General features: G+C 37.7%; 1 protein-coding gene across 5 annotated transcripts in view; it reads left to right on the forward strand.

Moving 5' to 3' along the window:
- KLF12 (Kruppel like factor 12) overlaps window positions 1-16,240 on the forward strand; it is a 432,829-nt gene that overhangs the window by 125,152 nt on the left and 291,437 nt on the right. For all 5 annotated transcript variants that reach the window (XM_029936613.1, XM_029936610.1, XM_029936609.1 and 2 more), the window contains one exon: window positions 13,959-14,022. In XM_029936613.1, coding sequence (XP_029792473.1) covers window positions 13,990-14,022 — 33 coding nt within the window. In that variant the 5' untranslated portion in view covers window positions 13,959-13,989. The remainder of the gene's footprint in view (window positions 1-13,958; window positions 14,023-16,240) is intronic.

Genomic DNA, 16,240 nt, shown 5'->3' on the forward strand with positions numbered 1-16,240 from the left:
TCCCACCCATGGACATAGTATACCCCTCCATGTGGTTAGGACTTCCTTAATGCCACTCAGTAATATTTTGTTTTTTTAGAGTAGATGTTTTCAATGTCTTTTATTAAGTTTATTTTTAGGTGTTCATTGCTCTGATGTTAGAAATATTATTGGCTTTTAAATTTATAATTATAGGGGTTTTTTCTCCCGCTGATGTATTGATTTTTGTGTGTCAACCTTGCTAAATTCGTTTGTTAATTTTAATTTTGTGACAGTAGATTCTTTGGGTTTTCTGTTAGTACCATCATTCTGTGAACAATTATTCTGTGAATAATCACAATTTTACTTTTTCCTTTTATTATATATATTTTTAAAAATTATTTATTCTTTATAATACAGGCTGAAACCTAGAGCAAAAGTTGAATTGAGGTAGTGGTAACCAATATCCTTTTTCTGATTTTAGTGAGGAAAACGTTAACATTTCACCATTCAATGTGATGTTTGTGGTAGGTTTCAAAATAGATACTCTTTAGGCACCGGGCTGGCTCTGTCGTTTGGGTGTCTGACTTTGGCTCACGTCATGATCTCACCTGAGATCATGGGTTCATGGGTTCGGGCCCTGAATCAACCTCTCTGCTGTCAGCACAGAGTCTGCTTTAGATCCTTTGCCCCTCCCCTGCTTATTCTCTCTCTTTTTTTTCTCTTTCTACCCCCTCAAAAAATAAATAAACATTAAAGAAAAATCGATACTCTTCAAGTTAATGCAGTTGTCTTCTTTTTCTACAGTCTAAGGTTGATTGTTGAACACAACATGGTAATCATTGTTTATTTTATTAAATGCTTTTTTGTGTTCATGTGAAGAGGTGATAATGCTGAAGGAATTTGCTTGGAGGGAGTGATGAAACTCCTCCTAGAGGAAAGAGAAGAAACCTCAGCTTCTCTTGGAAGGTCATGGTCATCAACAGAAATCCACATGTTGCAATTATAAATAATAAATTCTTGAGACCAGGAGTAACATGATGAAATATTTTGAATATTCATCTGTTTGTAATGTGCATTGGAAAGAGCAGAGGCTAGAGACAGATTTGTGAAATGAGGGCCTACCAGCTGAGATGGTGAAGGAAAATTACAGAAGTCAACTGGAAGATTCCGGTTTTGGAAAAAAGCAGGATTGTTACATGTTGATTAGAAAAGAATCTTAAAATTAATTCAAAGACAAGGTCCTAGGGTCTGGATGTTAACGGTTTTCACAGTGAGAAATGGGAATGAGAAATTGGGAAAAAGATTTGAGGGGGAGAAAGAATAATGACTTCCATATTGGGTGCTGGTAAGTGAGGCTTTCTGCCCTGGTAAGATGGTAAACCATTCGTGTGTAGGGGAGCTATCTTGTCTGTGAATAGCCATTGTCTGTCACAATTCCAGACATGATAAGAATATCTGGATAAAAATAATAAGAACCGAAGTGTTTGTTAGATTATTCAGTGATACCTCTGTGTAAAAAAACCTGAGTTTTGGTGGGAAATTAGGTTTAGAGATACTCATTTGGGAATAATAATGGAGTCTCTGGTAGTTGAACTTTCTGAGATCGCACCAAGAGAAAATATGTCTTAAAACCAACGAGAATTTTGGAAGATAACCCCGTGTGTCATAAAGCATTTTGTGAACCTGAGAGTTGAAGCTTATTGAAATGTTAGGTCTAACAGGAGAAACCTAACAGAGGACCAGGGGGAGGGGAAGAGGGAAAGAGAGTTGGGGAGAGAGAGGGACGCAAAACTTGAGAGACTATTGAATACTGAAAATGAACTGAGGGTTGAAAGGGAAGGGGGAGGGGAGAAAAGAGGTGGTGGTGATGGAGGAGGGCACTTGTGGGGAAGAGCACTGGGTGTTGTATGGAAACCAATTTGACAATAAACTATTTTAAAAAAAGTAAAAAAAAAAAACTTATTGAAATGGGAGGCTTATGAATGAAAATAAGTGCTATTATGGAAGTAAGCAATCAGCAACCTTCAAGATGAAGGAAATGAGTATGTTTTAGACAAAAATGGGCATCCAGGAAGGTCTCTTGTGTACACTTGTGTTCCTTTAGGTGCTGGTCAAATGCTGTTTGCAAATTGAAGTATAGATTTGTGTGTGCACTTCATTTTGCCCTATTCTTGATTTGCCCTATTCTTGCCCTAGCAAGTGGTTCATCTACTTGGTTCTCATGAACAAAATGCAATTATTTTCATCCTCTGTGTCATGGGTTTTTGCAGAGATGAAGTAGGTGTCAAACCACAGCACCTGGTATCTACTGTTCCCCAGATTTCCCAGTGTCCGCGGTTTCTCAGCAGCCTCCTGCCTCCTGCCTTTGTTTTCAGTCTTAACATGTATGATATGTGAGGCGTTTTTCGAGTCCCTTGTGATTGAGAAGGATATTTATTATATGAATGTGAGAATTAATAACAGTACATATGATTAGGTAGGGACTATATGATAAATTTTTATGTTAATATAAAATGTATATTTTATATTAATGGTATTTTAGGAAATAGACCATTCAAAAGCATGATTTACTTCTGCTTTGCTTTATGTTTGAGCATAAATGTTTTGTGATTTGCTTAATTTATTGAGATTGTTTATTTATTAGGTTATGTTTAGTATCTTTGGAATCAGAAAAGAAACTAATGTAATTTAGCTACATTTAAGGGCTCTGAGCTGATGAAAACATATTTAGCCAAAGTTAGGATAAATTAATTTTTCAAATTAAGCATTTTAATAGCTGCTTGAGGTAGCAGACTCTGAAATACTCCTTTAAATGCATTTTCAGAAGTAGCTATTTTACATTGAATACATTATCAAGGACTACAGGTTATTTCTGATGTAAGAAGTTAAGTTTCTTTAGTATCTTTGCATACGTGTAGGTACCTCTGGTGAGGAAGAGGAAGAAAACCCTTTTATTCCATTCATTAATCTTCAGTTTCATGTAGAAGATTGTACAAAAATTCTAAAATCTTACGATCTCTAAAAACTTAAATGAGTTATAATGAAAGTGTTATTTTTTAATTAGGGGAGAAACCTTTGAAAATATTGGCTTTATTAGAGTATTGGGCAAGATTTGAAATGACAATCAGATTTGGACTATATTTTCCTTTTTTATTTTTGGAAAAGGCTTTGAGATTGTGTTTTTAATTCAGAAATATTCATTTCATCTGTTTAAGAGGAAAATACTGAAAGTACCTTGTTTCAGTTGGCTTGCTTATTTATTTTCCACAAATAGAGATGCTATTGCATGCAGGATAAGACTAGATCTTAACTGACTATTTAAAAATCCTGGATCTGCTCCTTATTAGGCAGGTTACTTAACCTGTGTGTTGCCACATCTGTAAAATGAGAACAGTAACAGCACCTGCTCACAAGGGTGTGAGGCATATACGAGTAGAGTAGTTAGAAGTTAGAACAGTTCCTAGCATGTGGAAATCTGTGTTTGTTGATGCTATAACCACTTTTCCCCTCTTCCTCCTCCTCCTCCTCCTCCTCCTCTTGTTCCTGTTCCTCCCTCTACTACTGAGAATTAACACCATTGTACTCCGAGAACTATTCGAATTCAGTTCTTTGGCCAGCAACTTTCCCTCATTGTGTTTCCCAAGATGTGTTTAGCCGCCTTTGGAAATAGTTAGAGAATATTTAAAAGTTTTACTTATTTATTTTGAGAGAGAGAGAGTGCACGCATGCACGTGCAAGGGAGGGACAGAGAGAGAGAGAGAGAGAGAGAGAGAGAGAGAGAGGGAGAGAGAATCCCAAGCAGTCTCTATACATCAGTGCAGAGCCCGACGCAGGACTCGAACTCACACACCTGAACTGAAGTCAGATGCTTAACTGAGCGAGCCATCCAGGTGCCCCAGATGTTTTCTTGAATGATACTATATTAAAATTAAGATGTAAAATACATTCCCCATGCATATTGGGGAAATCCAGGTGAGCAGGGAACCTGCATACTCATGATAATTATTTGATAGTTACTTTACTTGTGAACATTTCTTAAAAATTAGAATGAAGACTAATTATTATTTATTTATAGGGATAATTATGGTTTTAGTATTTTAGTTTTATGTATGTCTTCAGATATGTTTTTAAGCCTGCATGTGGCCAATTTATGTTTTCAGATTATTTTTTTTAATTTTTAAATTTTATTTATTTTTTATATTTTTTATTTTATTTATTTATTTTTGAGAGACAGAGCATGAGCAGGGGAGGGTCAGAGACAGAGGGAGGTACAGAATCGGAAGCAGCCTCCAGGCTCTGAGCTAGCTGTCAGCACAGAGCCGGATGCGGGGCTCGAACCCCCCAACCGTGAGATCATGACTTGAGCCGAAGCCGGATGCTTAACCGCCACTCAGGCGCCCCTCAGATTATTTTTCACAACGCTTGTGATACTCCTTGACTGCTACCCCATTATTTTTCAAAATCATTTAAATTTTCTGGAGTATTTTTAAAAAAGATAAACTTCTGTAACTTACATCCACTTCAGGAATATTTCTTTAGTCAGAGTTTTTAACCAGCACTTGGCTCTGTATGTGTCTGCACGCATGCACACACACATGTGTATGATCAATGGGCATATTTTCACTGATAATAGAATACATATTTTGAAATAGCTTATTTATGATTATTAGAGATGTTTAGAAATACCTTCAATCACAGAACATAACAGTTCATGAGAAAAATCTTTGATAGTCATTTTTTTGGTAGCATTAGCTTCTTTAATTCACTTTAGCGTTCCTGACTTCTCATGCATCATATAAATCCCTTTACACTGTGAGACAGCCTCCTAAGACACCTTCTATCACACTTTCACTTTACTTGAACCAAGTCTTTCTACATTACAGACTTCTTTTCCATATTAGAACCCTTCTTGCGGTAGCCTGGGCTGGCTCGTGTCAATACGCCGGTTTCTAGGATTCTTAACCTTATAAGCATCCTGAGGCTCAGATTTAAATGTACTAATTCCCAGTACATCCCCTTTCCCTGCTATGTCTCTTCTTTCCCACTTTTCAAGACTCAATTTTGTTTCACCCTCTGTGAAGTCTCAGTGCGTTCCCTCGACTTCCCTCAAAGCCCCTGTGGTGTTACTAGCAGGTGACTTGATACAGGTTAGAGAGTATAGACTTTGATCACAGTTGGTTTTATTGTAAAATGTGGGTATTGAATCCTAGGCCATATGCTTTATACATGTATTTATTAAATAATAAAAGCACCTAGGGAGTGCTTTAAACATAAGGTACATATTTAGTGGCGGGTAGCTATCATTATTATAATTATTATACTTATTTATACTTGTCTCACCTTTGCTTTCTGTGAGCTTCTTTAAATCAGGTACCGTGGCATATGCTTTTTAATGTCCTCAGTTCCTGGCATACAGGCGATTTGTAGATGAATTAATAACAGAATATGTGTACCCTGTAATAAAAGTCACTATTATGAATCAGTGGACCTTCATCATCTGCTAGCAATTAGGTTTACGTTGATTTCCAATTTCAGTTTTTTCAGTTTTGAGCCTTGTAAACAGTGATCAACCTAATATATCATGTGTCATTGTCAACAAATAGTGTTTTGATTTCCTATTATTATTTAGTCATGAGAGAAGCATATGGTTATGCAATCCATTTGATGGTCTACTAATTTGCTCATCACTGAGAAATACTAACTGATAATGTATTTATTATGACAGCTCGCTATCTGTGGTAGACCAGATTATGAGCTACACAGGGTAATGATTGTGTGTCTGAATGCACAAACTGGATTGGTGAGTTCAGCTGGACAAAACTCTTTCTATGCAGACCGAGAACAAATAAAGGCACACGGCAACCCGTAAGACATTCATTAAAAATATCAAATAAACCCTCTTGTTTCTCTGTCACCATATCAAAATGTCAGTAACACAAATCTATTATGTTCTTTGATCCATCTTTCACATTCTGGTTCAAAATCTGCATATCTTAAATTCCTCTGGGTTCAGATATTTGAAGAGATTAAACACAAAAGTACCCTAAAAATATCTCATCTGATATTTTCTAATTATTGTTAAATATTTTGAGATTGCAAATTTCATTTAAATGTCAGCTGTAATTAAATGTGTGCCATTTGTTTTTCTACTCAGGTTTTACAGTTTGATGGAATGTTTTTCCCCACAATTTAATAAATATTTGTTTTATTTCACATGAATTAATTCGAAACTGGATAAGAGCAACATATTTTAATCAACTATTGTTGTGATGGACTAGGAAATAAATGTACTCCCTAAGCAAACTGTTTATTATGCATTTGAATGGAATTTATCTTGCTTAGTATTGACAAGTTAAACATAGGAGGCAATAATTAATAGGAAAGCCGAATGTGTATACTGCATACTGAATAAAGCAACTTATTTTTCTTGCCTCTGTCATAGACCTTTAGGGTATAAAATTTGTAATGAGCCCATAATATATATGTGTTCAGACAACACCCACTGAAATGAAATAGTAGAGAAATTCTTAGGCTTGTGTGAGTTAGCATTTTTAATTGGTATCAAATATGTGTTTATCATGATTTTATTTTCAGTTGTTTTCAAAATTGTAAGCTTGCTTTTTAATGTATACATCACACAACCACATTATACTTACATAAAGTGTTGGGAAGTGAACTGGCACCCTGTTATTTCATTTCTCTTACCAGCCCCTTAAAAACTCCTCGGATTTTACTATCTTTAGTGTGATGGTTTAAAACTCATCCTGATAGAAAGGATTAAGAGAGGTTGTCTGTGTTCCTCACATGGAAATGCAGACGTGTGGCCGTTACTTTTGGCAGAGTGGAGAGTTCTCTGCCGTGGTTTGATGTGCAGGTACAAATTGCACATGCTCATATTTGCGTTGCAATCTAAATCACATAAATTAGACATATGAAGACAAAATTTAATCATCTTGTCAGTCCTTTGCAGTACAAATCAGATTTTTGACTGTGCAGTCCTGACAAAATGGCAATTACAATTGAATATGAACATAGCATAAATTACTTTTCAAACCATTCTTTTGAGCACAATATATGTAAAAGAAATGCTTAATTCATTTGCTATGGTTACTTTCTTTTAAAGGTTTATTTGTTCTCTGTCTGCATAGAATGATGTGGTGTAATGGAAGCTAAAAACAGATTAAAAGAGTAATTTCCATGTCAGTGTGCTTTTTGCTTTACCTCTTCCCTCTGAAAGTGGGCTGTTTATTCAGGAAACTCTATTCTTAAATGATTGCTCAAGCTTTAAGGCATACCTTCCTCCAGGTGGGACGTTAATTCTTAAAGTTTGCTCTTTCTGTATTGTCTGCCACTGTTGATAGTGAAACATTCCTGGGGGAAGCCTAGTGAGAGAAACATAAAGCTGGAAATAGAGAACAATTGTATAAAAGGAGAATTTTCAGTTGATTTCTATGCAACTAATAGAATTGCATAGGAATTGTTATTGAATTTAGGTTATTAAAGACCTCAGGGGGGCACCTGGATGGCTCAGTTGGTTAAGCGTCCAGCTTCGGCTCAGGTCATGATCTCACAGTTCGTGCGTTCAAGCTTCACATTGGGCTCTGTGCTGACAGCTAGCTCAGAGCTTGGAGCCTGCTTCAGATTCTGTGTCTCCCTCTCTCTCTGACCCTCTGCTGCTTATACCGTCTCTCTCTGTCTCAAAAAAAATTAAAGACCTCAGATGCCGTTTCTCCTATTTCTATTAGCAGTTACATCATTGGATTCTCTTACAGGATGAATTGGAGATCCTGTACTGTGACAGCCTAATGTAGAGTTCCTGTCTTGTGTGTATTCCCAGGATTTTGTTGTAAAATAAAAACAAAGAAAACTGCACAGCCATGGTTGACAGTGGCATCGAGGAAGTGTAACTTGGATTCCAGTAGGCCTTGTTCCTACTTCTCAGGAAAGTTTAAGTGGAAACAGGCATTTGTGTGCTTGGTTGTAAATGTAAGGAACAGGGATGGTATGGACATTTGTTGAATAACTAGAATGTGCCAGATTGTCTGGTATGTACATTGTATACATTCTTGTTTTCAGTGTTCGGAGCCCCTGTCCTCTAAAAAAAGGAGATTTTGTGATATTATTAATAATTAGTTATTAATAATAATTATTTAATAAATGAGGGACAGGGGCATTTAAAAGTTAAACACCTTGCCCGAAGCCACACTCTCGCCAGGTGTTAAAGGTGGTGTTCTTTCTGGGTTCACGTTTGGATCTTTTCCACGACAGCACACAGCCTTTCTCAGATGGAATAGAGCATGCCATTTATTTCTGTGAGATCCTGAAATTCTGGGTACAGAAGAGTTTTTTTTTCTTTTATAGTTTATCATCAGGTTGGTTCCCATATAACACCCAGTGCTCATCCTAACGAGTGCCCTCCTCCATGCCCATCACCCCCTTTCCCATCTTCCCCTCCCCCATCAGCCCTCAGTTTGTTCTCAGTATTCAAGAGTCTCTCATGGTTTGCCTCCTTCCCTCTCCCCAACTGTTTTTCCCCCTTCCTGTCCCTCATGGTCCTCTGTTGAGTTTCTCCTATTCCACTTATGACTTATTTGCCTGAGTTATTTCACTTAGCATGCACCCTCGAGTTCCATCCAGATGAACAGGCCAGATGAAATGGCCAGATTTCATTCTTTCTCACTGCCATGTAGTATTCCATTGTGTACATAAACCACATCAGAAGAGTTCTTGATGCCCACGTATCATCAACTGAATTGCCTGATGAGTCAAAGTACATGGGTGGAAATCCGTGCTCCAGGAAGGGAGGTAATGCTAGAAAGTAGGTGTGTAATTGTAAAATACACCAGGAAATAATCTCGCTTGAAGTTTTTTTGTATTTTCTTTTTTTAATTCATCTGGTCTTTGTGATGCTGCTCTTGTGTTAATAAACTTAATGGAAATTGGATTACTTTTTATAAAAATAATGCTTTCTTCTCTGTGGACTCCACATGTCCTAGTTGAGGTAATTCTATTAAAAGTTTGAAAATTCCTAAAGTGAGATACAAAGAGTAATCACTCTTTAATTGCAAATCATGAAAATCATATGTATTTCATATGTAGACATTATTTAGAATGTAAAACTGTATGCCCCAAATAGAAAATAAAGAACTGTCTTTTGCTATTTGTGCTAAGAGGCATCTCTAAAATTGGATATTCATGTGGACATCAATTGCTGGCTACTTAACAGCCCATGTTAGAGGAGAATATCCGAACGCTGGTTCGCTTCCGAATAGAAAATGTTTGTGCCACAGAAATCCGTGTGTCTTTTCTCAGCAGTAAGACGTCTCCTGCGGTACAGGTTCAGAAGATACGGTAGATGTCACCTGTCACCTAGCAACAAGCACCCTGCTTTGTGTCTTCAGCATCTCTCTTCGTTTTAAGTCAAAATAGCTATGAAAACGTAGCACTTAGATTTGCATTTATCTCCAGAAATATTTAGATTAACCTTCAAATATTTTTAGTTCCCGAGATAACTCACTGCGACAGATAAAACAGAAATAACTTTAAATGAAAAGAGGCAACTTATATATCAAAACCTTGATGCACAGGGAGGCCAAGATGGATCGGTTATATAAGATCTTCAACTTAAATGCACCAAGCCTGCCTGTCGGGTTCCCTAATTGGCTTTAAAAGTTATGTGCATATGTATATAAACCTTTATTACTTGACTTTTTTTTTTATCATCAGCCCTTGAAAACACAAGATCACAACTAATGAAGCAGTGATTTGTAAAACTGAATCTCGAAGACAGAATTCCAGATGGGATTGCTGTACCATTACCAGAATTTAATTTACTTGAAACAGAACAACTAAATTACCTTTGGGCAGAAAGTGGAATACCCTGACTAGTCAGATGTCTGTAAACACCTTTAAAACTTGTTTCTCTGTCTCTATTTAAAGATACAGAAAGGGATTTTCAGAGGAACTAGCAACAAGTGTACGTATGGGTCTTGAAGTATTTAGAACGTATTAAACACTAACCTTTTAAGATTGAGAACGTAATTGATCATTTAAGACGTGATGAAGAGCCTGCGACCTGTTTCTACAGGGTAATGTAACGCTGTCCCCGGAGGTCATCATTCTGAAGTGTGACTCCTTCATTACCTTGGGTCGCATCCACTTTCATTCTGGCTAAGGTCATTTCTGTTGTCCAGGCTACTTTCTTTGAATCACAGAGGAAGCTTAGGATTCCTTTTGGGAAATTTTTGGGGAGAAAACAAGCATGAGAAAGCAGAATTTAGAATTTTCTTTTGCTACAGTTTCTCTGGACTCACCATTAATATATGCATATTTACTAATGGTTAGAGGCGGCAGTACTTTTATTTAAAAGTAAGTCTGAACTTCTTTCCAAAATGCAATATTCTCTGCCTTTTCTTACTTCTGGAATCTTCTGATCCATAGTCCGGCACATTATCCATTACGCCACTGGCCCGTCCCTTACCTTTTCTTACTTCTCACATTTTTGGTTTGAAATAAGTTACCAACCCTTCTTCACCCACGATTGAGAATCATTTTTGAAGCTAGGAAAGTAAGGACCAAAACCATGTGTGATGAATTTTGATGAGGACAGTGGCCTTTAAAACTTCTGTGCTTTGAGAAGATTTACTGGATATTTTTACACAAACCTATTTGGCAGAATTAAGTAATCTTTTAATTGGGAAATTGATGAGATATTACCTGTTGTTGGAAATGTGCCATTTTCCCATTTTATATCCTGGCTTGATTTTGAAGGGATTTGGAGAACAACCCAAAGGCCCCTGAGCGTGAGTAAAATAGAGAGTCATCTGCCTATTTTGAGATCTCAATTTTGGGAAATCCTGTTGTTTTCTTGTTTAATATCTGGGCCATTGAGTAAAGAGTGGTATTTCTTACATGTATGACAGCACAGATGGCTGTATAGACATTACTTCAGTTGAGGTAGGCGGGGTGGGTAGAACAGGGGTTACTGTTAGCCTTGCTTCTGTGGACAAGGGAATTGGGGCTCAGAGAGGTTGAGTGAATTGTTTCGGGCCACATGGCGGGTGGATGACAGAGGTGAGTAGAGGGGTGCCAGATGGGAGCTACAGTGCAAGAGATGAGGTTGAGCACTCTTTGAGGAGTTTGAATTAAACAGAAACAAAACTTAGCATTACCAGGATCTCCTCACATTTCAGACAGAGAGAGGTACGTGTTCAAGTTGTAGGTGGTTGCAAAGATAAACCACAAATAGCCCCGCGGAGATGTGGAACTAAGGAGTTTTGTAAGGACCCTGACGTTATCTAACTAGTTGCCGTGGGTGCAGAATTAGTCTCTGATCGTCATTGGCAAACAGATCTTAACATAGTTCATGTAGTCAAGTCACAGAACTGCTTTTAGTACAAATTACATCATTGCACTACTTTGTAAGTCCAAAAATGCTGTCAAAATGTGGGATATCGTGTTATGTGTAGTTCACATAATTTAATGTTTATTTTAGTCAACAGATTAATTTTAACCAAAAATAAATTATATCATGAAAGCCCTAGTTACTTGGCTAAGAAAAATCCACATGATTGATAGAAAGATGAGTTTATTTTATTTTTCTTCCTATTAGTCATTATTGGCTTCACTAACTCACTTGACAAACATTTACAGATTTTCTGGAACGTGCTAGGTAACGTGTTGGGTTTTGGGAAATAAAGCTGGGAATAGCATTATGTCAGCATGTGCTGCTTTTTCTGTTGGGAATATATGTCGATATAGACTATTTAAAAAGACGTTTTAAGGGGCACCTGGGTGGCTCAACAGGTTGGGCATCCAGCTTCAGCTCAGGTCATGATCTTACAGTCTGTGGATTTGAGCCCCACGTTGGGCTCTGGGCTGACAGCTCAGAGCCTGGAGCCTGATTCAGATTCTTTGTCTCCCTCTCTCTCTGCCCCTACCCTGTTCATTCTCTGGCTCTCAAAAAATAAATAAACGTTAAGAAAATTAAAAGATATTTTGAAACTCAGGAAAAAAAAGTTCCTATTATTTTGAACCATTATTTATACTTCTAGAACTATATTCTAAGGGAGTAATTAAAGGTGCAGACCGGAGCAGCCAAGTACAGGAGTGTAGGATGGGGGTGCCTGGCTGAGGGGGAAGTGCCGGTGAAAACCTCCCCTGGGCTGTCCTTGCCAGGTCCCCCTCCTGAAGAAAGCCTGTCTGTGTCCTTGCGTCCTTCTGCGTCTGCCCAGAGCAGGCGTCCTGTCTTTTGTTTACAGGCGGTGTCCGGGCTGGCAGAGGCCCTGACATATGCAAGATTACGCACAAGGATGCTTAAATGTTATCAGTAGGAGTACAAAATCATAAATTATTAGACAAAAATTAGGGAGTAAGTTATCCCTATAATGGAGAGTTACAAATTTTGGATTGATCATTAGTAAGTTGAATATCATGTGAGATTGGCCAGAGTATGGGGGGAAAAAAAATCACAAAACTGGAGTGTAAGATTGAAGCCAGTTCTTGACATCCTAATCCTTTCTACTAAGTTGGAACTGATTGAGTTAGATCTGTTTTGAAGACTAGAAAAGACAAGACGTACTTTTAAGAACATGGTACTATAGACGACTTTCTAATTCTTTTGAGGAATACCGTAATATGATTCATAATGTAAAATAGGAGAGTTACCCTGAATTTCAAGAGTTTTTTATCTAGTTTGATGCTGTAATATTAAAATATTATTAAAATACTGCATTCATATTGCTTTTTCTAGCATTTCTAGTAGTAAAAGCTGTAAGTATGTAGTATATTGAGAAGTTGCATTTTTAGACATGAGACCTTTATTTTCTATAGATAAATACGTGTATAGAGAGAGGGGGGAAGAGAGAGAGAGAGAGAGAGGAAAGTGGGGAGGAAGAGAGGGGATGAGGGGAAGAGATACTGATTGATTGGCTTAAAACTGGAATAAAATTTAAGGCCAGGCCCCCTTACAGTCCAAGCCCATAGAAATTGTGAATTGCGCTACATTTTGTTTAAGGCCCTATGAGTGAGTGAATCCTTTTTCTGTTCAAATGTATGGAGATACAGGCAAAGGAAGCTTGGCTCAGGGCTACCAGTGGTTAGATGCCAGCACAGAATGGGTGCCGCTAAGAATGGCAAGGCGTGACCCCTCTTGTGTATAATTGCAAATGGAAAAAAAAAAAGTCAACTATGCCTACTAAGCTGGCTTAATGGAATGCCAATGAAAATTTGCCTCATGAAATGGAAATTCTGAAGCACGTTACATAATGCCGAATGAAAATAAATAGAAGGACTTCCAAGATAACATCCAAATGGCACAAATGGTTTATTGCAATCCGAACCTTCTAATCCAGCAATATTGAATTATATTTGGTGAGATCCAGATCCTGGGGGAATGGGATCTTTTAAGAAGTGACATGTATCAGATCAGTTTTTAAAAAGTTACTTGGGTATTAACCAATGTGGAGTCACCAAAAACTATTCTTATTAATTATGCTGCTTGGTTGTATCAACTGTAAAGGGCGGGGAGATAATTTTCTCTGGAAAAGAGCATTACTTTAAAAAATCTCTTGATTGCTAAGGATAAGGGAGACAAGTACTCCCCATTGGAGTACTTGTGTCTTTTCTTTTATATATTAACTTTACTTTTAAACCACTTCCTGCTATTTTCTCCTCGCCTTTCTCTCTCTGATACCTACTTTTCTTTCTCTTTCCTTCCTTGCTTATCTTCATCCAGATATTCATTGTCTTGTGCCCAGGAGCTGTCATAGTTGGAGGTCTCTCTCCTATTCCCTCCACTTTGCCCTTTACATGGATGCTAAAGAGGAAGCAAAAAGCAACTAAAGAAAAAAATATTCCTCAGCTATTGTTTTTTTGATGTCATTCATTAATCAAGAGCATAAAGAATTGCTGAATTAAGTGTTTCATCCCCCCAGTGGAAGGATGTCCTCAACATGTGAAACATTCTCTCATTATTTGTTTCTGTGTTTTTCTTGCAGGATCCATGTGACTCTGGAGACCAATGGATGAATGAATACCCATATGAAGAGGAAACCAATAAAGGTTGGTTAGTCACGTTTTCTGACTATAATGAAAATCTTCTGTTGCACATTACTTTGGGGCAGTTTTTCTCATTAGAGCACTTCTGTGTCTGAGTAGGAGACAGGTCAATTCTTTGATCCATATATCTGTCTGTAAAGTGTAATTTTTAATTTTTAAGCCCTTACATAAGAAGACATTTGCAAGACGGCAACCTTCTTTTGTGCAAGTGTGGCTGTCATCAGTTTCTAGAACTGAAGCTGGAATTAGAGAATCGGCTTGTTGATGACTATTAAGAAACGGAGGACTACTGGGTACACCTCCTCACTGGGACAGAGGAAAACAAAAGCCAGATTCTGTGTCATATATGTTGGCTCCTACAAGCGTAAGCCTGATGCCAGCGCCCGGTGGCATAGGATTGCCTTCAGATGCTGTCCTCTTGCCAGCCTGTCCTCTTTCCACAGAGGAGGGGGATGACTACGAAAGCCCTCTCACTTTGGTTTCTCACAGACAGGTAGCACACTATATTAGAGGGGAAAGAAAAAATCTCATGAATTTCAACAGTAATCAAATTCCGGCCATCACTTTATGTGTGACATTTATTTGAGTTTTTCTCATACTATATGCTAGTTATAATATAAAAATCATAGATGATACAAAAAATTACGCTGTGTTCAGCGATCTCCATTTGGTAAGGTTTGCACACTGAACAGGTTTGGTACACAGACACATGCCTCATAATCCTTGGGAGGCTGCACAAAACCTGCAGTTCCATATTTTCCTTCCTCTACTGCTCCTGCTCCTATCAAGTCAGTGTGCACAGTGCCAGGTCTTGTTCTGCCAGCCTACCCTCCCAGTTGCTTACAAATGATTTTCCAGGTTAATGTTGCCTTCTTCCCTCATCACTGCTAAAATTGCTCCTTTCTAGTATTCATATCTGGAAGATTTTGAGCCACCTAGAGGGAGTATCATTTCACAGATGGCACAAGGGAGATTTCTGAGTTTATGGCAATATTTTTTTTCTTGACCCTAGTATTGCCTACATGGGAGAATTTACTTCGTGAAAATTAACTGTACTGTGTATTTATTTCTATGTGGATCAGTGAGGTTCTGTTAAACAGGCTCTGGGTGGTGGGGTATGGAGGTCCGATTTGTAGTGCTTGCCGATGTCAGTGGTGTAAATACTCACAGTATGGCTGGTTTCAGGGATTTAACAACCAGCTTGCAAGGACCCGTAAAATTTAACAGTTGGTGCTCATGAGCTGGGCATGGACTAGCACTAGCATACCATCGATCATTCCATTCACAAAGTGAGTATTAGGTACTCCTTCAGACAAGTGGGGCAAAGGTAGTGAATTTAAATCGCCCTGTCTCATCCCTGTGTGAAAACCTGGAAAACTTCTTCACTCATTAGCATGCTAGATAGATTTATCCCTTTATATGTTGTTGATACCACATCACTTCATGTTTTCATTTGATTGTTGTTAAATTTTTATGTTTGAATGGACCAGTAGTAACCTTGTGAGTTGATACGTTTTGACAATGTCATTGTTCTGTAACTAATTTTATGACAACTGAAGATGATGGCAGAGAGAATCATTGTGTTGCTACTTACCCTGAGGATAAACTCTGAAAATATTATCTTGATTGACTATAATTTATGTGGTTCATTTTAAATGATCGTGCCTCTTGGCTTATAAAAGTCTTATTCAAAAGTCTATATCAGGGAGGGAGCAGTGAGTATTTCACTTAATGACTTAATGTGTTTGTCACAAAGAATTATTTTTTTTCCTTTTTTTTTTTTTTTAAAGTTTGTTTATCTTGAGAGAGACGAATGTAAGTGAGAGGGGGCAGAGAAAGAGGGAGAAGCTCAAGCAGCCTTTGAGCTGTCAGTGGGGCTCAAACTCACGAAACTGTGAAATCATGACCTGACCTGAAATCATGAGCCAGACAGACACTAACCTAAGCCATTTAGGTGCCCCAAGAATTATTTTTTATTACTTTTTTTCATACGTTTGAACTGTATTTTCAGTTCTAGATGCCTTCAAATAGAGAATGCATTGATGCTTGTTTTTAAGCATACTTAGATGCTTTTAGTTTTAACAAAGTCTGATCCAGGTAGAAAATTGTAGAGTCTGAAAATTTTCCTATACTTTCAGTGTATTGACACGGTCACTCTTACGATGAAGTTTTAAAATGTCAGCAGTGGAAGCAACGTTGCCGTTGTCTACATAATTGTAAA

This window comes from Suricata suricatta, chromosome 4 (genome assembly GCF_006229205.1).
Source record: "Suricata suricatta isolate VVHF042 chromosome 4, meerkat_22Aug2017_6uvM2_HiC, whole genome shotgun sequence".
Taxonomy (NCBI): Eukaryota; Metazoa; Chordata; class Mammalia; order Carnivora; family Herpestidae; genus Suricata; species Suricata suricatta.